Source organism: Myxine glutinosa, chromosome 3 (assembly GCF_964187855.1).
Source record: "Myxine glutinosa chromosome 3, kmMyxGlut1.1, whole genome shotgun sequence".
Taxonomy (NCBI): domain Eukaryota; kingdom Metazoa; phylum Chordata; class Myxini; order Myxiniformes; family Myxinidae; genus Myxine; species Myxine glutinosa.
Genome location: NC_136263.1, coordinates 104,120,718 through 104,146,660, shown reverse-complemented (window position 1 = coordinate 104,146,660; position 25,943 = coordinate 104,120,718). Strand labels below are relative to the sequence as shown.

The 25,943-nt window shown below is 41.4% G+C and overlaps 1 protein-coding gene across 1 annotated transcript in view; it reads right to left on the bottom strand.

Annotated features, from left to right (window-relative positions):
• LOC137424188 (coiled-coil domain-containing protein 149-like) overlaps nt 1–25,943 on the bottom strand; it is a 163,389-nt gene that overhangs the window by 21,852 nt on the left and 115,594 nt on the right. Inside the window, exons 12-13 of the mRNA XM_078774361.1 lie at nt 23,472–23,579; nt 1,817–1,877 (exon numbers count right to left, since the gene is read on the bottom strand). Of these exons, the coding sequence (XP_078630487.1) occupies nt 23,511–23,579 (69 nt within the window). The 3' untranslated portion in view covers nt 1,817–1,877; nt 23,472–23,510. The remainder of the gene's footprint in view (nt 1–1,816; nt 1,878–23,471; nt 23,580–25,943) is intronic.

Genomic DNA, 25,943 nt, shown 5'->3' with positions numbered 1-25,943 from the left:
CAATTACTTTTCTCAGATTTCAGATTTGACAGGAGGAGCAGGGGTTGGAAAGTCTGTTGTTATCAAAGCTCTCTACAAAGCACTGAATAGACACCTACCTAAAGAAGCTGGAGAAAATCCAGATGACTGCCGGATACTATTGTGTGCACAAACAGGAAAAGCAGCATTCCTCATTAATGGATCAACAATTCACACAAGTTTAAAACTGCCAGTCAGTCAAGGTTATGAAGCAAAGCCTAAATGTGATGCATTGAACACGTTGCGGACGAAGTACAGGAATTTGTCTGTAATAATAATTGATGAGATCCACTAAGTCCAACTTGTCTCCATGGAAAGCAGAAAAATTAATTTTCTTTAAAATCTCTAAGTGGCAAAAGGCACCAGGTCAGCACCTAACTAATATGTGTACAAAGTTAAGTCAAGATGTATTGAACGGTTTTTGAGTTCTGCTCCGGAAACGAAATGTATAACAAAATGCATGATGTCCAACTTGTTTCCATGGAAACCATAAAAATGAAAATTTTCAAATATTTTTAATAAGCAAAACGCACAAGTTTCATCAAATTTGATCAGTATTTGTGACTTTTAGAGCTTGAACGTCGTCCAAACTGATGTGTATGGGTCAAGTCATGTCATAGGTTACGACGAGGTCATTTTTCGGACATCGTCAAAACCCGTAATATATGTGTTGAGGTTTGTTACATACTGCCTACACACCAAGTTTCAGCCTTCAAGCTGCATTAGGAAGTACCAGATTGACAAAAATTGATTTTTCAATATGGCCGCCCTGCCACGCCAATTTTTGGGCATGCAATGCCCAAATGCAATCCCAAACTAGTTTATGTCTTAATGATGCTGCATAACAAGTTTCATCAAATTTAATCAATATTTGTGACTTTTAGAGTGGAGACATCGAATTGTTTGCAGATGACAGACAGACAGACAGACAGACGGACGACGGACACTGGGTGTCGACAAAATTCAGCTGGACATAGTCCAGTTGAGTTAAAAAAAACAACCCAATGGACTATTAATAGTCATTGTAACCAACACCACTATTTTTACACGAATATTGAAATGATTTTAGACTTTGATAACATAAAACTCCTCTTCTTCCTTCATTCTCGACAGGTGCTCATTAACCTTCCCCTCCTTGGCTGGCAGAATAGCCTCAAGATATGTGCACTTGCCTTTAAGTCTTGCTTGAGTTCAAATCTCGACCCAGCTATAAATTGTCACCCTGGCGTCCTTGGAAGGACATTAAGCCAAAAGACCTTTCTGCGAGCATTGGTTGTTTGTAGATTTTAAAGATCCCTTTGTGTCTTTTGAAAAAAGGAGGAAAGTTATCACTGGCATACCACCTGGGCAAATTCCAAATTCTTGCCACTTTCCATCGAGTAAAGCAACAGCAGCCATGTGGTACATCTACTGAGGACAACGATTCTCATTCCAAAATCCACAATCACATGTTTTTTGTTCTGGTTCATAATTGCACTCCAAGCTGGAGCACACTTTGGAAATCAAAAAGCACGGAACACAATTTTTCTTTCAACTCAAAAGAACAGATGGAGTTTGTCCATGGTCTAAAGGTATTGGTTCAAATAGGTGAAATATTGGGTTTACAGGTGCTTCAGCTCTAACTGTGTGACACTGAGTTGGCACAATATGTACCATTGAGATGATTTGTAATTCCTGACAAAGCAAAAGTACGGATTTGTAACACAAGGAGCAATTGTACTCGTGCAGTAATTTGCAATACAATGATTATGTACAATGATGAATACAAACACCCGCATAATATTGTGTTCATAGGTACCTTGCAATTGTCAAAGAGGAGTTTCTCATCTTTTATATGTCTAATTATTTCTCACAAATCTCTGCAACAGAAGAACACAGAATAGTTAGGCCACATAACATAAAAAATATCAATGCTCTGAAAATTGTGAAATTCATTGAATAATTTATCTGCAATAAATAATCAAAATTGATGTTTTGACCACATAGTTTGTAATACAACAACAACAACAGGAATTTTAAGGCCATTTTCCCTGCTAGAGCGGGGGATAGCCTTGTGGACCCCATGACCATCTTCTCCATTTTGCCCTATTTTTTGCATCTCTCCTTGTTAACCCCCTTGCCCGCATTTCTTCTTCCACCATCTTTAGCCAAGTCTTTCTCGGTCTTCCCCGTCCTCTACTTCCTTCTACATTCATTTCCATCACTCTTCTCAACCAGTCACTTTCATCCTTCCTCAACACATGACCAAACCATCTCAAACTGTTTCTCTTCACAGCATCCATCACAGGCTCTATTCCCATCATTTTTCGCAATTCATCATTTGTCTTCCTCTCTCTCAACGATACTCCACACATCCACCGAGCCATTCGCATTTCCACCCTTTCCAGCCTTCGTTGCTGCTCTACGTTCATTACCCATGTCTCGCTCCCATAAATCACAACACTTCTCACAAATGCAGCATTGCAGCATACACCTTTCCCTTCAGCTTGAACGACACTCCCCTCCTCATCAGCACGCCACTCAGTTCCCGAAACTTCTTCCATGCACATCTCACTCTAGCATCCGTTGCCGAGTCTGATCCACCTTCTCCATTCAGCATGTCTCCTAGGCAACAAAATGTTTTCACACCTTCCAGCTTCATGCCGTCTCCATGACCCAGGAAACAACTTCTTCCTTTTCTCCATGTACTTCTCCTGCAACTGCCGCGCAATAAAAAGCACGTCTGTCGTTCCTCTTCCTGGCATAAATCCAAACTGCATTTCGTCAATCTTCACTTTCTTCCTTGTCCTCCTCTCCAACACCCTTTCCAATACCTTCATTCCATGCTCCAATAACTTTATCGCTCGGTACGAGCCACACTCTAGAGGGTCACCTTTCCCCTTGTATAGAGGGACGAGGGTCCTCAGTTCCCAATTCACTGGAATGCGGCCTTCTTTCACTGCCAGATTACAGATCTCTGTCATTCTCTTCACACCCCAACTTCCCGCTGCCTTCAACATATCTCCCACAACTCCTGTCGGCCCTCCCGCTTTTCTACTCTTCAATGCTTTTATCGCTTCCTCAACTTCCTTCTCGGTTATCTTCTCTGCCGGTCCTAAAACTGGGTTACTCTCTATGTTGCCATCCCATTCATTCTCTGCATTCAACAGCATTTCCATATATCTTTTCCATCTTCCTTTAATTCCATCTGGGTCCACAACGATTTGTCCCACTTCATTCTTCAAGCAACTCACCCCCATCACATCACACCTCTCTTTCGCTATCTGCTTTGCAATCCTGAATCTGCTTTCTGACCCTCTTCCGAATCCAAGCGTTCTCCGAACGTTTTCCTACATGTCTCCTGCGCCTTTGCCACCTCTTTCTTTGCAGCCTTCTTGGCTGCCTTATAACTTCCATGCTCTGCCTTTTCTGCCCCCATACCCTTCGCCTTCTGCCACTCCTTGAACTTCCTCCTCTTCTCGTCAATCCTCTTTCCAACTTCATCATCCCACCACCATGTTTCCGAGTGCCTCGGTGGTCCTTTTGTGCATCCACATACCTCACCAATGGCTCCCAACAGACTATCTTTCATTGACATCCAACCACTTTCAAGCTCAACCACATCATCCTCGACCATACTCAGCCTCTCTTTTAATGCCTCCCTCACTGTCAACTCTTTCAACCTCCACACCTTCATTCTCGGTTGGTACTTCACCTGCCGAGCTCTCCTCGCACCTTTCACCCTTATGTCGCAGACAACCAAGTGGTGCTGTGAAACAGCCTCCTCCCCGGGATCACCTTTGTGTCCCGGAGGTGCCCCCTATCTCGCCTATGCACCAGCAGGTGGGATGTCAACGGTTGTCGTCGACCCACCTGACGTGAATGTAACAAGCTTATTATCCTCTTTCTGGAACTGAGTATTACAAATCAACAAATCAGCTCCATCAGCAAACTCCAAAATCCTTTCACCTTCTCCATTTCTCACACCATATCCGTAACCCCCATTAACTCCCTCAAAACCGTCCACACTTCATACGTCCATACTTCATACTCAATAGAGGACAGATGACAGGAAAATATTCATCTCTCCATTCTTTACCTGTTTGTCTATCTCATCCTTGCTTCTTCGCTTCTGCTCCATCTTTGGCATTATGATGACTCACACTCTATTATTAAGTTCTCTATTACCCTTGCATGCTGTCGTAAAATTGCATTATTATTGTGGCTTTATGTATAATTGATATTTTGCAGGTCTAATTTATAATACTACCAATGAATTGAGCATCATTATAATATTCAAACAAATGAACGATAATTGAGTATTTGATTGCAATACAATTATAGTCTGTGTCCATGTACTTATGTCACTTTACTGGACAATGGGCTTATTACTCTGCTTTGAGCTTCAAAGAATGTCAAAGGATGATGGGTATGAGAACATGAGATTGAAGACAGTAAATGAAAGACTGTTTCCCTGTATAATTATGCCGATGGACTCCAGGGAGATGGAGTTTAAACGTTAAGGATAAAGATGGCCATAGATCCAAGTACCAAACTCACATTCTATCCATTGACCAACTGTCTGCACTTCCAACAAGTTTGGGTCAATACATATTTTGAGCACTCTCTCCATATAAGAGAATGTAGTGTTATCGTGTCTCGCCAGAAGCGTTTTTAGGAAGTTTGGTGCAGTTTCCTAAAAGTTGTAAGTGACATTTCATAATTACTCGTTTTTTTCATTACCCCCACCACCAAAGGTGGATGGAGGGTATGTTTCCACCCCTGTCTGTCCGTTTGCTTGTTACTTGGCAAAAAAAACAAAAAATTATGTTGATCACTCCGGTTTGTGTGTGTGTTTGTTTGTGTGTTTGTTTGTCTGCTCACACTACTCACAATAAGTTAGGGATATTGGCAGGTTCTTCGGTGTGGTTAATTTTGTGTATTAATTATGTTGAAAAAAGTTGTTGGTCCTAATTCTATGGTTATTAATGAGTGAAAAAACACTGCATTCTTGATTTCAATACCCTAACCCTAACCTCTATAAAAAAATAAAAACTCACTCCCACAATATCCCTCATTTTTCACAGTCACAGGTCACAGTTTTTAAACGATCTTCACGAAACTTCATCAAAAGGTAGAGTTCGTGGTCCGACAGAATCCTATATATATTTGAGGTCAAAAGGTCAAAAGGTCAACCACCTTTTTTGAATTTCTAAAATCCTCATTTTTTTTTTTTTTGGGTATACAGAATCGAGGCTCGTGAAAGAGCTAACATTTATCACACAAGCAAATCAAACAGACAAACAAAGTATATAAAAAGGGGAGCGGTAGACAAGATGGGGAGAGAAGGGGAAACACATAAACACAACATTTGAAGGCAGCGACATCGGGAGATCTGTGGGAGGGCTTGGGGGGAGGAGGCGTGGGAAGGGGGGAGGGGAGTGGGAGAAGTATAAAACACAAAGACACCAAGGACTTCCAGGAAAGAAGTTGGTATTTCAAAAAAGTGGATTTGGGGTGAAATTAGCGGGGGTAGAAAAGATCAAGGTTTTGGATGGGGGAAGATAAGAGATGGTGGTGAACAGCTGTTTTAAAGACCTGGAGGGAGGAGTGGGATTGAAGAGAGTGAGGGAGTTTATTCCAGAGGCAGGAGAAAAGAGGAATGAACGAGTGAAGGTGAGCAGAGAGTCTTGATTTTTGCAGTTTAACCAAAAGAGGGTTGCAGGCAGATCTTGTGCGACCTGTAGGAATATTTGGGGGACAGAGCCCAGAGAGAGCTGGGGGAGCAAGGCTGGAGAGAAGTCGGTAGAAGACGGAAAGACCACCAACCTGCCTGCGGTGAGTAAGTGAAAGGCCCTCGGAGACAGCTTCATCGTGGTGTTACAGATTCGTCACTTCCGTTGTTGTGGTTTTCATCCACTGCAAACATTTTTAATTCCATGTACTATTATTGTTGTCGTTTAAGGGAAATAGATATTGCTATTTTCAAAAGGTAAAAAAGTTAATGTTTTAAATGAAACCGGAACCGAACGACGACGAAAAGAGAGGAGAAAAAGTAGGCGGAGCGAGTGAGTCGGAGAAGAAACATAGTTGCTTTGCGGTCTGGAGCGAACGTTGGCGAGCAAGAGTCTCGTCTCTCTCGTTGGTGAGAGAAATGGAGTATCAGAAGGAACCTAAACTCAAGGAGCTGGAATTAATGGGAGAACGGAGAGAAGTAGTATCCATGCTGGCTAGTTCGACAACTAGTCAGAACACTTGGGATGTTGGTAGGCATGTGAGGCTGGTTCCACCCTTCAATGAAAAGGAGGTAGCCAAGTTTTTTTTACACTTTGAAAAAGTGGATCAAATGCTAAAATGGCCAATGGGGTCCTGGACTATGTTAGTGCAAAGTGTTTTTGTGGGTAAAGCTCAAGATATCTATTCGGCTTTACCGATTGACCAATGTGCAGATTATGAGATTGTGAAGAAAACCATTCTCAAAGCCTATGAATTGGTCCCTGAAGCTTACCGGCAAAAATTAAGGAATGCCAGGAAGAGGGAGAGTGAGACCCATGTGGAGTTTGCCAGAATGAAGGAAACCATGTTTGATCGGTGGTGTGACTAAAAGGGGATTGGGAAAGACTTCAAACTGTTGCGACAATGGATCTTGGTGGAGGAATTCAAACAGTGTGTCCACGCGGACATTAAAATACATCTGGATGAAAAGAAAGTACCAGAGTTGTATGAGGCAGTAACCGTGGCAGATGACTATGCCTTGACACACAGGATGGGGTTCCACAAACCTAACTTCCCACCTAGAGTTAGCCAGGGGAGTTATGGTAAATCAGGGGAGGAGAACAAAATTAATATTCGTGGAGGTGGCCTAGAGATGACTATGGGGACAAATCTGATACCGTGACTTTTAGGGATTAGAAGACTACAGTTCCAAAACAGATTTATCTTACGGGGGGCCCGAGGCAGACCACGAGTTTTTCCTCCGGGCCTACTTGCGCTTTTTGCAAGAAACTTGGGCATTTGATGTCCCAATGTTATGCCCTGAAAAGGAAAAATCAGAAGCGGAGACAGACTAGTACAACTCCGAATGCATTGGCCAATGCGAGAAATCGTCCTTGGAGGACAGTGCCTTGTGAAGGCCAAAGTTATGGCATCACAGAACGACCTTGTTCAAGAGGGTTACAAACCTTTTATTGCAGAGGGGTTTGTGTCACTGGATGGAGACTTAATGAACCAGAGACCTGTTATGGTATTGAGGGACACAGGAGCACATCAATCTTTGACGCTTGAGGGCATTTTGCCATTGTCAGAGAAGACGGCAACTGGTGTATGTGTTCTTTTACAGGGGGTTGGTGCCTCTGTTAAAGCTCCACTTCATGTCATCCATTTAAAGTCTGATTTGGTGTCAGGACCGGTCACTGTAGGTTTACAAGCCACTCTTCCTGTAGAGGGAATCTCTTTTGTTATCGGGAATGATTTGGCCGGTGGTCGAGTTTCTGGTAATCCGATGTTTGTTGAAAAGCCTCGTATGGAAAATAACACTGTACGGTTGGAGCGGCAGATTCCGGGTATCTTTCCTACTTGTGCCGTGACTCGTGCTATGGGTAGGAAGCGCTCTGAAGAGAAGGAGAAGGAACTGACGTCAGACTTTGCACAGTCACTTCTTGTCGAGTACCCTGAAACTAAGTGTCAGCACACACAAGTCATGGATGGAGGCAATGTTGGCAAGCTCTTTGTAGGTGGACTGAACTTTGACACAAGTGAAGATGTTCTGGACTCTATCTTTGGCAAATATGGACCACTCTTGGAAGTGCGGCTGATAAAAGACAGGGAGACGCAAAAGTCGAGAGGGTTTGGCTTTGTCACGTTTGAAAACACAAAGGATGCCAAAGATCCAGAAAAGGGTTTGAATGGCAAGGATTTGGATGGTCGGACCATAACAGTAGAGAAGGCAGGTCATGGGAGTCGAGGGGGCTCCAGAGGAGGAAAACGTGGAGGTAGTTTCAGGGGTGGCTATGGCTCCCGGGGTGGGAGTAGTAGTTTTGGTGGCGGCGGCAGTCGTGATTACTACGGAGGCTCCCAGCAGCAGCAGCGGTTTTGGCAACTCTCGACGGGATGACTATTGCGGTGGTAGCTGAGATGGGGACCGCTACTTATGTGATTACAGCACCCGACTCTACAACTGTGATTATGATTTTTATGATCAAGAGAAGATTTGGAAGTGCTGGGTGCTCAGAAGCAGCCGAGCCAAGATTCCTGCATGGATTAACCCGTGAACTCCACGTTCCTAAATGCGTCCATGCAGTGGGTACTTCCGGGCCTCACCACCCAACCACCATGGAACCCGGCTCTCAGCTCGGCCTCCTTCAAAAAGTGCTATAGATTTGCTATGCTTTGGTTTACTGATCACAACCCCTTGACCTTCATTCAAAAAATAAAAAATAAAAACCAGAGGTTGATGAGATGGAGTTTGGCTTTGCAGGAGTTCAACTTGGAAATTGAGCATGCAAAGGGCAGGGACAATGTCATTGCTGATGCTTTGCCCAGAGTGAACTAACTTTGGAAATTTCTGGAGGTTGTTTGGAAGTTTTGTTGCTTTATTTTGGGAAATATTCATTATCGTTGCTCACGGGAATTGATGATTTGGGTGGGAGTTTTACTTTTGTTTGTTAAAAGAGTTTTTGCCTTGTGGAAGTGTAAATTTATGAAGCAAGCAACTTTTATGAGCCTCAACCCTTATTCCTAGTCTGCGGGTGTTCTTTTGTGGTTTCCATGCAAAACTTTGCGATCTCCCTGCAGTTAGCAAGTTATCTCCGGCACTGCCCAGAATCATTTGCTCGAGAAAAAGTAAAACTCTTAGTATAAGGCAATGGCAGATCGCATATTGCCGTGGCAAAATCATTTTTCTAACTGAAGGGAATATGTAATACAGATGGGATGTTTTTTGGAAAATAATGTGATGTTGGATCAAGTGTCTTGAGCAAGTTGGAGAAAAGATATTGTTTTCTTTTAATAATTAAATAATACAACTGGAGCCACGATGTCTACCGAGGCTCTGTGAAGTGATTTGCTGGGTTATCGAGGCTTAAACAAATGCTCGTTATGACAAATCGTTTCAGCTCGAGGTCTGGCAAACTACCATGGTTTAGATGTAAATATTTGTAGGGTGTGTCCTCTCCCACCTTTGCCTACGTGACTTCTGGAGGATGGTAGTTCCGAAGTCCATTCTCAACTTAATGTTACAACTGGGTTTAGAGGAAAATTGTGTATAGAACTAAAAAATTGCATGCAGTATTGAGTTTTAAAACAAAAATAAACTGAACAACGGTTCAGAAATAATAAAGTATAAAATCCATGTAGGCTAGCTCTCTCTCTCTCTGGCTCTCTGCCTCTCAGTAAAATCTTTTGTGGGATTGCAATATGCTTTTGACTTATGAGGGAAAAGACGATTTACAGAAGGATGTGATCGTCATAGCTACTGAGTGACCTTTTGACTTTCTTATTGTATATTTTCTAAATATTAAATCATAAATGTCCCTGCAATGGCATTATAAAACGTCGCTGCAACATTTACGCATCGATATGATTGCTTGGTGCCAATGAGTCTGAAGCAGCACATTCTTCTCATTAAAGGATTTGTAAATGCAGATCTGCTCCCAGCGGGGAACACCCTCATCCCAATATTTCACTTGACCAATCACATTGTATCCCCCGATCCTTGCGCCCTCCCACCCAAACTTTTGCCCAAACCAATCCGATTGCTCTCCTCCCCTCTCTTCGCTCCTCCCCCCTCCTCTTGCTCCTCCCACTTGAAATGTTTTAAAAATCAGAACGAATGACCATATAACCAGGATTAGCACTGGGTCTGTAAGATGTTGGTTTGCTGTACTTAGGATTTCACTTGGGACCTTCTATGATGTTGACTGTAAACTGTGCATGCTACTGTATCCTTATGATGTTTCCTTTGTGCATCTCTACTGTACCAGGATTTCACTTGGGACCTTCTGTGAATCTTGCAATGTAATTAGTGAATTGTAATATGCTCTCCTTGGTTTAATAAGGGTCATTGTTTTCTTGTTGTGTATTTTTGAAGACAGAAAGTGTTATCCTCCTCGGGAATTAAATTTGTGACTCTCTTCTGACAAGTTGATGGACATTGAATTTCTTGGTTCATATATTACATACTACTGTAGGAAAATATCCCTAATAGCCTGCAAAGAAAGTTTTCACTATGTTCAAACTTTCTTTCTTGAGGGGGGGGGGGGGGGGGGGGAGTGTCACTTTCGTTGGTGTGGTTTTCATCCACTGTAAACATTTTTGATTCCATGTACTGTTATTGTTGTCGTTTAAGGGAAATAGATATTGCTATTTTCAAAAGGTAAAAAAGTTAATGTTTTAAATGAAACCGGAACCGAACAACGACGAAGAGAGAGGAGAAAAAGTAGGCGGAGGATGTGATATATATTTTTACGATTGTATGTTGGTGGAGGTGGCATTCTGATGTTCTGTTTACAACTTTTCGTTCCTGGAACAGATAAAATCGAGGTTCCCATAATAAATAATGGTAGAAATCTTTTGTCTGGCACCGGTAGAAGCGGAAGGAACGAACAGGGAAGGATGGTACATCCATCGCGATTTAATGCGATTTTTGCGATAACTAGCGATTTTTTGCGATTTTTTTAGCGATTATATTCGAGTTTTTGCGATTTTTCTGTAAATATATGCTCTTATGCGCTGTTTAAATTGATTACATGCGACAGACAAGCGCTTTTTTGAGGTACGCGGGTTTGTCTAACCCGTGGGCTGTTTTGACGCGCGCGTTTGTATTTACCGAGCGGCTGCAAGCCGTGCGAGATGGAACTGTGAGTAGGGGTCATTGAGTGAGGAATCACGTGACTGACACGAAGCTCGCACGATTGACATGCGCGTTCGCACGAACACAAAACCATTAATATCTCTGAAATGGCTGGTTTGGTTTTTATAACATAAATTTCCTTTTGTAGAACAGACCCATGAGTCAACAACGATATTAATCGCGATTTTGAAAGACTCGTTTTGCGACGGTAAATGCAATTTTGCACAGCGATGGCCATCGTGCTGCACGGGTTATTGTATATTCGGGTTATATTCGTGGCGGCACGCATCGTGACGTCACTGCCTATACACTCACACAGGAACGCAAAGTGCGTTCGCACGTACACGGTAATCACCACGGGACGGGATATTTCGTGCACGCACCTGCACGTACATAGTTCACCCGAGTGCGTGCAACGCGCACTCAAGTTTTGCACGGTCGTTCACATGCCTGTCCAACGTGCATGAGACGCGTGGCATTTAGTTAGTTTTTTTTCTCATTCCCAACTTGGAAATGGTCGAGCGGTTAAATACGCTGGGACGAAACCGTAGCAGCCTTGGTTCGAATCCCGGCGGCCGTGTTTTTATTATATTTGGACATATCATTCGTTTTATGCAGTTATTTTATTCAAATCTCTGGCTGAGTTTTTTAAAAATGGAATATGAACATATTCCATGTTCGGCTAGAGTGATAAATATGATGGAAATCGTTGTTTTTTGTGAAGGCGTCGGTATACGAATATAGACGGTGTTTGCAAGCCATGATGGGGGTATTGAACGATCTGGTTTTTTTTGTAAAAAAAAAAAATATATATATATATATATATGTTTGGTATCTTATCACCGATTGATAAACATGACAGGGGATACATTACAACTTTGATACAACGTAGTGATCTTCGACAAGACGTTTCACTCTTGGGAAGAGACCCAAAATGGTGGGAATTGTCCGTTTCGCTGTTCGTATATTACATACGGGATCGGAAGCGAATTTTTTTTTTCTCAATGTAACCTCTGTCCCACTTCATCTCTCTTCCTCTATCCCTCACTCTCTTCCTATCTTTCTATCTTTCCTTTTTCCCTTGTCCCAGCCTTCCTACCTCCCCCACACCTCATCCACCCCCATCTCGTGTTACGTATTCGTAACTTCCGTTATTGTGGTTTTCACCCACTGGACATGTCTCTGATTCTATGTACTATTATTATGTTCAAAAGGTGTACTATTCACAAACGGTTATCAAAAGTTAAAAAGGATAACTGTAAGTGAAACAGGAAACCGAAAGAGGAAGACAATGAGGTGAAGAGAGAGAAGCGGCGCGAAAAGGAGTCGGAGAAGAAAGCCGAGTTGCTCCGGGTTCTGAAGCGAACGTTGGCGAGCCGAGTCACTAGCGAACTTTGGGTTTCCAGGAGAGGAATTCCTACAACGGAGTTGTCGTCGCTGTGACCGGTCAACCTGCATGTCAGGTCTTGCGATCGATTCAGGAAAGAATCATCGCCATGCCGTGCGCCACGAGACCGGGTGGTCAGGCATTTTGACTCGCGCAGGATTCGTGCTTCGCTCGCGGTTTCGTTTCTTTTCAACAATTCTCACCGCATTCAGACGTCGATCTGGTGTGTGCGTGTGACGCAGAGTTTTGAAGGCTACTTCGTCCATACCCGAGGGTGTGATTTCTCGGTCGCCTGTAGGGCGCTTTGGAGTTCCCAGTCGCCCTGAGGGCGCCTTTGTACAGCTTCGGCTGTGTGACTACCCTGGCCATCCGCATGGGGTTCTGGTCGTTTGGACCTCATTCTAACGATCGCTGGAGCGAATCAACTTCGCCTTGGAGAAGGTTACAGAGACATTGATGAGGTTCTTTCCATGTACTGGGAACAGTGAGTTCGATTACTTTAATGTAAACTTCTCTGCGTCAAACTCCATAGTGACTACTGTTAACACCTGTTAACCTTCACACAAGAAATTAAAAAAAAATTGTTTGTTTTTTGAAAAATTTGGGAATGTTGAAAAATTTCCAAAATTGGAAAATTTGGGAATGCTAGGGAATACTATCCCGCACGAAATTTTGGGAATTTTAGATCCCGGACGAAGACCCAATTGTCAATTGGAGTCAATTGGACGAGCCCCCAATTTCTGTTATGGGGTCCTGGTCGTTTGGACCTCGTTCTAACGATCGCTGGAGCTAATCAACTTCGCCTTGGAGAAGGTTACAGAGACATTGAGGAGGTTCTTTCCATGTACTGGGAACAGTGAGTTTGATTACTTTAACAGATGGTACCATCCTAAAATATTGATTATATGGTGGCTGGCAATCCTGGTTGTATCATTATTCCTGTGTGATTTTGAATATATTCTTTTCCTTTCTAATCATTGGTGGGGTTTCACTTTTGATTTTCAACACAGGGTAACATATTTTTCTGCCCCGGTTCCTCTCGGGGTTCGGAGGTTTACCGAGACCAGGAGATCGGTGAGGGCCCCGTAACACTCGTCATCATCTCATCATCATCTCATCATCATCCATCCACCTCCACCCCACCTTCCTCCCCCGCCCCACACCCCCCATCCACCCCATCTCATGTACTCATATGGGAGGTATACTTCTTGATGCAGCACCCTCCCATCTTCAACCCCGATCCCTTTACCCCACTCATGTCCCGCCTTCATCCCAAACCCTACCCCTCCGCCCCCATCATTCTACCTCCCCTCCGTCTCTCACACCTCACGTCAATCATCAATGGGGTTTAAATATAGGATGTATGTGTTTTGAATGTTTTCAAGATGCAAATGCTTCCGATGGTGCAAATAATTTCCAGACTTTTGTTGTTGTTGTTGTTATTTTTCTATGCCTTGTCTGACTCCGCCCATAAATCACTTTTCTTTCCTATCCAATCCCCATGCTTCATCTCTCTTCCTCCCCCGCCCCCCCCCCCCCCCCAGCCTTACTCCTCCCCTCCCTCCACTCCTCTGCCCCATCTCTTTGCCTCACTTCTCCCTCCTCCCCCACCATACCTTTCTCTTCCCAATCTACCTGTATTACCTGTCCTGCCCTCCCCTCCCCCTCTCCCTCCCGCCACCAGCTCCCGCCCCCCCTCCCCTCAAACCCTTATTGTAGCCTCTTACTATGTCCATGTCTTGTTTTTTTTCTCTTTTTTTCTCGTTTTTCCCCTTTTTAGTCTTATTTTCATTTTTTTTCTTCTATCCATTTTTTTTCTCTTGGTTAAATAGAGTTTCAAAATAATTTGACCATGATTGGATCAATATTGCCAATAATTTTGAAGTGGTTATGATTTTTGGCAAAACATTTTGAGATGGTTTTCCAATTTTTAATTGTCAACAGGTTGACAATTTTGTGGCCACTAGTGAAAGTGTGGCTTTCACTATGCAGCCATAGTGAAACATGACATCTGGAAAATTTGAGACATTTTTTTTCCAATGAACTGTCTCATATCTGTCTGATTAATTTTGTTTGACTATCTCACGAATGAAACTATGTGATGCATGTAAACCATGAATTCCTCCCTTGTTCAACATGGATTGGTGTTGGATGCAATTTATCCCTTTCATCATCCATCTTTCTCCACCCTCCCCCCACCCACCCCCACCCCACCAAAAAGGTTGGTGGGTGCTTTGTGGACATTGTAGGTGTGGTAGGGTGTGGTCCAGATCAGCGTTATATAGGTTTTTTTTTGGGGGGGGGGGGGGGGGGGGGGGGTCTGGAACAGACTGAGGTAGGTCTTGCCTGGGGTGGAAATATGTCCTGCAGGTAAACGTTATTGTTTTCTCTGAACCATCGGGCATGGCATGAGATGGCATTGCCCCTTGCCATGAGATATTATATTTTAATTTTATTGTTTTATTATAAATCAATATTGATATGTTATGTCGGTAATATTACCATTGTAAGGAGCTAAGGACACAGCAATCAGGGATTGTGGACCTTTGCCAGGATTTTTTTCAGTGATTTTAAGATTGTTGTGTTGACACAATTATGGTGTCTATACCATGTGATCAATGACATGATTGTGATTTTACAAAATTTTATAAAATTGTACAGGTGAGGTTTCACCTGTGATGGAATTTTCCTGTAATTCATATCAACGAATGTAGAGAAAATCAAAATTGTTCTGTGCAGACAGACAAACATACGGGTTTAAATGTAATATCCTCTTTTTTGATGGAGGTAATAGGAGGAGTAAAATAATATAATAATATAATATTATTTTATTGTATTATTATATTATATTATTATATTATATTATTATATTATATCATTATATCAATAATATAATAATATTATATTATTTTACTCGTCCTATTACCTCCATCAAAAAAGAGGATATTACATTTAAACCCGGATGTTTGTATATATATTATATTTGTGCTTAATATCTGGCGTGCCTTTTTGACAGGGAACACAATTACCTGGCCTCCGCAAAAGTGTTTTGGCTTTGGTGACAAGGGACCGATACGTGGTTCCCCACCTATCGGTGGTCATTTACCTGTCCGATCAGTTTGGGGATCGGTTGGTGAAACGATTGTACAAAAAGGAGGTGTTCCTGGACTCAGCTGCCATCGTCAATTGAAAGTTGGAGAGACTCTTCCTGGAATCACCAGTGAAGAAAGACTGTCATACCAACCTCAGAAGACGCAACATACAGGTTACGGTGTATAAGGTGGAATAATCCCAGCAGATTTTATTTATAGTACACACAGCGGTTTGCCTAATACATTCCTATAGGCGAAATGGGAAATAGGGCCTGTCAGGGTAGAAAAGTTGAACCAGATATTCCACGAAAAGGTACTTGTACATATTATATGTACAACCATTATGGTGTAGAGGCCATTAGGGAGGTTGAGAATTGGTATTTGTGGACAAAGGGACATGCCAAGGAGTTTCCAAGAGATGGTACATTTCAGCGAAGTCGATTGGATAGATTAGGACAAGAACTGAAAGCTAGGAAGAGACAGAACCTAACGGTAGACTGGCTGGCATTCCATCATTGGGATGTTGAATCCAGGAAATGGGAACAGCAAGAAAGGATAACGGACCTATAACTTAAACTAAAAAGGATACAGGATACACTGAAGGAGATACGTGCACAACTGCCCTCGAATGTAGGAATAAAAGTGACAGTTGCCCCACCTGATTCCCATTTGTCTCCCCAAAAAGAACAGTACAGAGAATTTTCTGATGATCCAAGGGAAAATCAGAGACCTAATCGACAAGGAAGTAACAGGATGGGTAGGCCTGAAAGAACAGGCAATGACAAGGACCGGTGTTTTAATTGTGGAAATATGGGACACTGGAGATGACGTTGTCCATATTCAAATAGGAGACTAGTTCATCGGGTAACCAAGATCAAGGGTACCAGTGCTCACTTCATCTCTCTTCCTCTATCCCTCACTCTCTTCCTATCTTTCTATCTTTCCTTTTTCCCTTGTCCCAGCCTTCCTACCTCCCCCACACCTCATCCACCCCCATCTCGTGTTACGTATTCGTAACTTCCGTTATTGTGGTTTTCACCCACTGGACATGTCTCTGATTCTATGTACTATTATTATGTTCAAAAGGTGTACTATTCACAAACGGTTATCAAAAGTTAAAAAGGAAAGATACAAATGGAATATGTCCGTATTCCTTCTGTATTAATGAAGGGTACCTCAGACAACGATTAGGCCTTCATTGCTGCAGATCCCAAATGACGATTGGCCTCAACAGATTAGATCACCAGACCAACATGAGTAACTGTCGACGCTTCTTGTGTCTGAAAAGTCTTCGGAGCAAGAATGATTCATTTTTTGCTTATTAGCAAAATAATAATTAATTGATCAAATGCCGAAATTGGATACTTTTTGGAACATAGAATTAAAAGATCCAGGATTAGAGTTCATTCTGGAAGCCTCATATTTGCCATTTATAAATGTGGTTTTAGTGAGCATTTTGGGCAAAACAATTTTTGAATTTACAGAGTTTGGAACAATTGCTTTGCAAATTTTTTTTGGGAACCAAGTGACAAGAGTCACATGATGATCAGGTGGGAATTTCGGACTATTGTTTTGCATGATTGATAGGTCAGTGGTCGACTGACATGTAAACGGGTGTGTTGTCAAATTTGGACAAGTTATTGTGGGAGACAAAGGGTGATTTCAATGTGGACATTATAGGGGTTTTCTAAGAATTAAAAAAAAAAAATTGGTCTGTTTGTGTGTCTGCGTTTCTAAAATGAAGGGACAAATTTTATGAAATTGACACCCATCTTGATCTGCAAATAATGGTTCCAACGCAAACAAATACACATAATGCATGAGTTTGTGTATTTTTTTTTTTCTCTTAAAAGATGGCTGAAACCGACAGTGTGCCTGTTTTGAAATAGATAGTTTGATGTGGATGTGATCAAATATCCATAAAATCCATTTTAAAAACGTAATTTCATTCGGGAGATTTTCTCTTTTGTCAAGGCAGATGGAATACAAAGATTTGATGTGCTGAGTTACAAGTAGCCATTAATTAATAGTAAGAAATTGTGAGTAACCTTGGGATTCCATTTTTGATAGAACTTATATGAGGACAAAGCTATTTATGGATATGAGCTTCATAAAAAAAAATGTGGGAGTACAAAATTTGCTTAATTTGTAAGAGATCTTACACTGACTTACCAGAGTACTTTGTTCACAGATTTTTGATATATATATATATATAAACTTGAATTTTATCAGCATATAAATTGTGTTGTATGTATGTGTATTAGGCATTGATGATATGGGAAAAAGATTAGTGAAGAAAATCTTGCTGAAATTGATACCGAAAATGTAACACCAGACTTTAACGAATATTGATTTTCATAAAACAATGAATCTATAAATGAATGTGATCGGGATAATATCCTCAATTTGTACTAATTAATTAATTGTGGGTAAAGGAATTAATTTATCGCAGTGGATTGTTAACAGCAGCCTGAAATGTCCTGAGAGTGTGCATCCATATAATCAGAAATCCCAGATTTTAAAATTTGGTAGAGGTCTTATGTGGAAGAATACTTGCTTGGTAGATAAAAAGGTACTGCATGTTGGCAGCCACTTCTGTGGCCATTGAGGCCAAACAAATAGGGAGAAACTGTAATTGAATACATAATTTACAGATGAGTATTTGGAAAGTAAAAAGGGAATTTATTGATTTGGGAGACATTTTTCGAAGGTTTATTAAAGTGTTACAATATGACAGTTGGCAAGGAAAACTATTGGATGAAAATTAGATCTGTTTATAAAATGAATTTGTTGACCCTTTGAAGTTAATTCTTCGAATTTTTGTTTAACTAGCATTTTGAGTTCAAATTGGAAATAGTTTTGTAGAGGCTTGGTTAAAACCCTTCGTTACAGTGTGTTGGAACAAATTGATAAATCGTAGGATGCTGATGAGAATAGAAACAAATATGGAACCAAGATAGAAAGACTATTATGATGATATGAACACCGAGATGAAAAGATTGAATCAAGTAATGTTGCAAATGAGTACAGTAGAGTTAAAGATAATGGCATAACGAAAATGTTATGAATTGTGGCAGTTTTACAAAATCAGTAAGCTCATATCACCACAAGCTACACACCATGCAAATTAAAGTGATGAAGGGTACCATTTGAAAATCACATACTAGTAGTTCACACTATAGCATTAATTACTCATTAAAAAAAAAAAAAAGGGGGGGGGGGGGGGGGAGGAACAATGATAATTCATACATTATGCGTAGTTTGCTTGTTTGCAAAATTTGTTGGGAATTACATATTCCTGTTTGTGATTTTAATCATATGCACTCATTATTAATGCATTTATTTTCTTTGAGAAGTGTTAAAAAAAAACTGCATGAGTTTAATTTTTAAACTACAGACTTGGCATTTAATATGGAATATTTTTTTTTTGCTTGACTTGGGTTTACTTTCTTAACTCAGTATATCAATCTGGTGAGTTTATTTTACACTTTGGTGATTTATTTGTTAAAAGAACCATGTCACTGATTGTCTGTCGCAGCAAGAAGTCAACAACAGGATGACATCACAGGTGGCGTGGCAAAATGTACGGAGAGATGCATTTGATGATTGGCTTCACAGTCGGGTATACAAGGGTTGTTGCGTTCTGTATTAGTGGAAAACAACTACTGCACATCTCCAAAAGTTATTGCCGCTTCCTCTGGAGATGGTCCGTCAACTCGATAATGCTGTTTGTCATGGAGTGGTGGCTTTACGAAATTACGGCATGAAACAGCGTGCTATTGCCCGGCAGTATGGCATCACTCAAGGTCAGGTGTCAAAGATCCTGAAACGAAATGCTCAGAGGGGTGTCCCTACTCCAATACCGAGGCCAGGACGTCCCCGCAGAACCACAAGGAGGGATGATCACCAGCTGCACCGGTTAGTCCGCAATGGCCGTACCAAGTCAGCTAATCGGCTTAGGGCTGAGTGGCAGCAACTGACAAATGTGCCTGTATCCAGAAGGCGAGTCAACCAACGACTGGTTCAAGCAGGCGATCGTGCCAGGAATCCCCTGAGAAAGCCACGTCTGAACAGACAACACCGCCAGCGCCGATTGCAGTGGGCCAGAGAGCACCGTCAATGGCAGCCAGGACACTGGAACCACGTGAACTTCAGTGACGAGTCTAGATTTCTGGTCTATCGTCAAGATGGCCGCGTCCGAGTGCGCAGACAAGTGCATGAAGCGACAACGAATATTGTATAGTGCCAAGAGTCCAAGCTGGAGGTGGTGGGGTGACCGTTTGGGCTGCTTTTCATGCAGGGGGCAAAACTGACCTGGTTGTTCTGAATGGAAACCTGAACGAGCTCAAGTACAGGGCCATTCTGGAAGAAACATTGCTTCCATTTGCTCGTGCAGCCTTTCGAGGAAACTTTGTCTTCCAAGATGACAATGCACGGCCTCATCGTGCTCGCATGATCCAACACTTTCTTGCTGACCGTGGTGTAGAGCATATGGAGTGGCCTGCCATGTCCCCGGATATGAATCCGATAGAGAACTTGTGGGCAGAATTAACGCATCAAATCGACCACTTGGACAATCAGCCGACCTTTGTGCGTGAATTGCAGCAGGCTATTGTCACTGCATGGCAAGCGATTCCTGTCCAAACCTTGGCAAATCTCGTGAACAGCATGCCTCAACTTGTACGTGCTCTCCTGAATGCTCGTGGGGGTTACACGGAGTACTGAACTGTAATTTTACTGTCCGTAATCCCAGTCGTAATTTAACTTTTGTTTTTGTTAAAAAAAATTTGGCTAATGTGCAAAATAGAGATACTTCTGGAAAACGTACAGAAGTTTAACACAGTACTGTCCATGAATTGAGTTCGATATCAGTTTACATCACTTTCAAGGATCAATTTATTTGTTTCGAAATGTCAAATGTGGTTTTTGTTTCTTTCAAAGGTCACATTAACAAAATCTAGAATAATTTCAACATAATTCCAATGAACTTTTGGTTCTAAGACATCTTGAAAATTAAGTTCACCCCCACAAAAAAAATATTCCATATTAAATGCCAAGTCTGTATATTAACCTGAAAGCAATTGGAAATGCTATTCTTAGTTTAGTAGTCTAAAATACATACCTGATTTGGATATTATTCGTGTGAAGTATATAAATGAATATAACTTTTTGAATGTTTTGAGGAAAACAACAAATTGTCAAATGTGAAGCTGTTATAAGATATACATGAACATGGTAATTTCATGTCAAGATGTACCCTATCTGATTCAGTGTGTGTGGAAAGCAGATATAGATGTGGCTGAGTGAAGAATAAGGCCAGATCACATCTCAAATGGAGTGATAACGGCATTGGGAAGAAGTTCGAGAAAGAAAATTTTTGGCAAAAAATGAAGTTAATCTTGGCATACAACCTCCTTCTCAAAGAATGATGAAGGCATTCTCCCTTGCAAGATTGGAGACGATGCTTACCTTCACCAAGGAAAATTTATGTGACCATTTGCCTGGATCACACTGCAACGTATGGAAGAAAGGCGATCAGTTGCTTTTGTTCGAATGGCTCAAACATTCATCACGTCAGCAATTGCGGGACGACGATATCTTACCTGCAACTTCTACTGGATGCGGTGACTTGTGTCATTGCTCCACCAACTTCCGGGGAACTGGCGGGAGCTGTAAGTGGACGGCTGTGCTTCTTCCTCTACAACGGCTGTGCACGATTCTGCTGGTTTCTCCTGGTATGGACCATGGAGAACTTGAACACCATGGTCCTAACATCGTTGTGGATGCATCTGGCATCTCTGTTCCACATCTTGCTGGTCAACCAACATCACATCAATACTTGCTGCCCACTCACGATGAGTGAGGAGGCAAGCCAACTACAACTGGATGAAGGCCTTGTTCAAATCTACTATGGCTCACATCAAGAGTGGCAAGGATGCTACATGCAGAGCAGGGTCAGTTTATGACTCCGCCCAGCAATCACAACAGCGGAAAATCCTACGCGAAAATGTGTAGGTGCGATGAAAACATCAGAAGAAAATGTTTCAGATTTGAATTTCAAACACAAGTGATCAGCCTCTTCTTTTCAAATAGAAAGTCAACATTTGTTCTGAAGCATGGAAAGAGTCAACAAACAAAGAAATGTTTTATGATCAGATTCTTCCAGGATGACGGTGTATGCCTTAGGTATTCAAAATTGGATTAACCAAATTTGTGGTTTGAGTATTTTGTGGGCAGTTGTTTAAATTAATTGTTTTAATTTAAACAAAAGAAAAAATTGAGGAATTATAGAAGACCTCTATATTTGATAGGGTCGGCGAGTTATCGCGGGTCGTCAAATTCAAACTTGTCCCTGACCAATGTGGATTATAGATAAATTATATAATGCATATTTATAATACAATTTATAAATATTAGTTAAATTGTACTTCAATGTGCTTTCAAAGCTCGTAGTTTAAGCAATGCACTGGAAATGGAACCAAGACGATAAGCGGCCATCTGTAAGATTGAACCTTTGTCCTTTAGTGAAAGGCTCAGGGCAAAGTGTTGACTTAGCCTGGGTTTGATTGAAAGAGTCAACTGACTGAGATTAAATTGTCAGAGAGTATTGACCTTTTCGGCCCAAACAGTGACCCTGTTCTCTTCTTCCCGTGATAGCCATCTTTTGCAAACCTCTTAGTGGCTCCATAATAGAAACCAGATGCGCTTTGGTGCCAAGAAGACGGAGTCGACCAAGTTCTGTGTTGACCTCGAAATTTCAACTGGGCAACATCAAAGCAGCTGAGATCTACTTAAGAGAAGTAGAAGTAGATCTACTTAAGAGAAGTAGATACGACAGAATACAGTACTTCAGGGGAAAGTTAAAACATTTTAAAATTTAACAGTGCAAACTATCTGGGGAAATAGCAGTGAAACACGTGGTCGAAGAACGAACGAGCGAATAAGAACAACGAATAAACGAATAAGAACAACGAATAAGAACAGAGAAGGAAATGTTTTTTTGGTTGTTTTTTTTTTAGTTGAGATTTTAAACAAGGAAGTATGGGGTGAAAAGACTGGGAAAAACTGAGAGAACGAAAGTAATTGGAGCACAATCGATGGACCGCTGATAGAAAAACAAAGCCTCAAGGTAGGACACGGTACAATGAAGGCCTCAAAAGACGCGGCACGAATTAACCAACGATTTTCTATGCATGTATGAAAGATTAACACCGAAAATCCTCCTAGGGACACACTATAGGTACACACACCGAAAGATAACTACAGTTTCGACAAAAACACAATTGTGAACAATTACTTAACTTCGAAAGCGTGAGAGCGTGGACAGCTTCGAAAAGACGTGACCTTGCTGACAAAGATCTCGCGAGATCTTCCTCAAGATCAAGAACGAGCCGATTTCATCCGATTGACTTGAAATTTGAATTGGATTTTCACATCAGCTTACTGAATTCAACCACCAATTATTTGTGAGGTTAAAGGGATGCTCTGCTGAGTGCCTTTCTGTTTTCTTCTCTTTTGCCAAGTGTCGCTCGATGGGTGATTTTTCATTTGTTTGTGTGTCTGTCTGTCTGTGAACAGGATATCTCAAAAAGTTGTGAACAGATTCGGACAAAGTTTGGCAACTCGGTAGTGTATGTGACAAGGATGTAATGATAAGATTTTGGTGAAGATCTGGATTCGGATCCGGCTCGTATAATTTTTTAAGTGATTCTTCACCATTGGGAGATAGGACCAAAAATGATACATAGCAGGATATCACAAAACGTTGTGGACGGATTTGTACGAAACTTGTTGGACAGGTTGTGTGTGTGACAAGAAAGCATCGATTCAATTTTGGCGAAGATCTGGATCCGCATCCAGCTCGTAGAATTACAAAGTGATTCTTCACCATTGAGTGGTATGGCCAAATTGGAGAAGGCATGCTCTCTACTGAGTGCCGTTATAGTTGCCTCCGCCACCAAAGGTGGATGGAGGTTATGTTTTTGTTCTGCATTACCAAGGATATCAGGACAGCATGAATACACTGTTGAAAAGAGTAACCCATTTCAACTGTATGCTGAATGCACTAAACAGCTCACTGCATGGTTATGACAAGTTTTTTGAATAAGCATTTGCTGCACAGGACAAGATATAGTGACAAATTTACCTTTAAATCAGTTTTGCCCTTAGCATCTTGCTTTTTCAGTTACATGTTCTCCTGTGCCTGAATCCTGATTTTCTCGTTTGCCTCCATCAGTGCCTTGGTGACCTCCATCTAAGAAGAAAACCCATCACACACACACACACACACACACACACACACACACACACACACACACACACACACACACACACACACACACACACACACACACACACACACACACAATTTTACTGGGACATGTCATTGTGTTGCTCATGAAAAATGTACTGCTGTGGATGGAAAATTAAATTACGAACAATCTACGTATTACAAATGCATGTGGAAAGTCTTGGATAAATGGTATTGGATGAAGCCATCCTGAGCTCCTACTCTAGATCCGTTATAACTGGCCTATGCATGCTCATTCACAAAGAACGTGCGCAGACAAGGTGGTTTGTACATGGCACAAATAAACAAAAGCGAGGTTATTCTTCCTCTTTTCCATGCACGTGTCGGTATGCTTATATTAAAGTGTACTTCTGAGCAAGCACCTAAGACCTCAGACATGGTCACCTGCAGTGGTAAGTAATACGAGAATTTTATGATTCCATCCCAATAACTCCATAGACCAGTGGTCGAGATTTTGCCAAAGTAGTGAGATTCCCTGAGTTCCTTCTGTCTAGTTTCATTCAATGGACAAAATATGCCATACCAATAACAAAATTATTTGAAGGAATGGGCCAAATAATTACAAACTTTTGTCAGAAACTCAGGAAAATTATTTCTTCAAAAAAATCGAAACCATCAGAAATTACGACATCGTTTAGTAATATTATAACGTGCATTTTACAGGTGGTAGGATGACACAGAGGTATGCGCATTCACCTCTGAGCTACTGTATCTTGCCTGGGTTTGAATCTCATGTGCAGCTATAAATTGGAATACTGGTATTTCTCATGCAGGGCGAGGCATAAATGTGTGTACCGCACCTCGGATGGACGTCAAACTGGATGTCCAGGCCTTTTTAAACGTCAGGCCTTTTTAAGAATTGTTTTCAAAGGTCATCCCATTTACAGGATGAGGACATACTTTTTGTCAATTATTTTCCTGTGATGCTCTCTGATGATAATCAAGTACAATGGGGGCTTACCGATGTCAATAGCTCCATCCAAGCCATAAGAATGTTGGTTGCCATGGCAGCATATCAAAAGAGGTGAAATGGTGAAAAACATGAGATGGTGAAAACCACGACTGACTATGCAAGTAATCAACCCATAAAATCTAACGTTTCATGCAAGAGAATCCTACAAAACATACCACAGAAAATATTATGAAATTAATTTCGGTAAAAATTGGCAGAATTAGAAAAGAAAGGCTGTTTACTAATTACGAATAACATGAATTTTCTCAACCAAGTGTTGACAGAGGTATGCTGACTGGAGAAATAAAAACAAATTCAGATTTCACATTTCTGTGAGCATTTGGTTGAAAAAAATCGTTGTCCATATATTTTTGCAACCTATACAGAAACACTGGAGACCTTATGAAGACAGTTTTTACCTCCGCCACCAAAGGTGGATGGAGGTTATGTTTTCACCCCTGTATGTCTGTCCGTTTGTCTGTCTGTCTGTCTGTCCGTTTGTGAACAAAATACCTCAAAATGTTGTTGACAGATTTGGAGGAAATTTGGCAGAGATGTAGCGTATGTGACACGGACAAAATGATTAGATTTTGGTGAAGATCTGGATTCGGATCCGGATAATAGAAATTTTATTGTGATTCTTCACCTTTGGGAGATCGGGCCAAAAACTACACATAGCAGGATATCTCAAACAGTTGTGGACGGATTTGGAAGAAACATGGTGGACCGGTTGGGTGTCTGACATGGACGACTCGATTCTATTTTGGTGAAGATCTGAATATGGATTCGGATGTGAGAATTATTTAATTTTTGGAGTGATTCTTCACCATTGGGAGATAGGGCCAAAAACGATACATCGCAGGATATCTAACAAAAGTTATGGATGGATTTGGACGAAACTTGTTGGACAGGTTGTGTGTGTAACAAGGAAGAATCAATTCAATTTTGGTGAAGATCTGGATCCGGATCCAGCGAGAAGAATTTTTTGGTGATTCTTCACCATGGAGTGGCATGGACAAATTGGCAGAGGTACAGTCACGTGAAAAAGTAAGCACACCCCAGGTAAAGTTTTGAGTTTTTCATCATATTTCAACATACAGCTATTTGATCTTCATTTCAACAATATTGATAGATAAAGGTGATATAATACCACAAATATCATGAAACATTTACATTTTGTAGTCCATTGTATAATTTAAATAAACATAAATGCATAATTTCGCATGTGGAAAAAGTAAGTACACCCTTGGCTCTAATAGGTGGTATTGCCCCCTTTGGCAGAAACAACCTCAAGTAGGCGTTTCTTATAACTGTTTACCAGTCAGTCTCTGTCATCGACTGGGAGAAATTTTTGC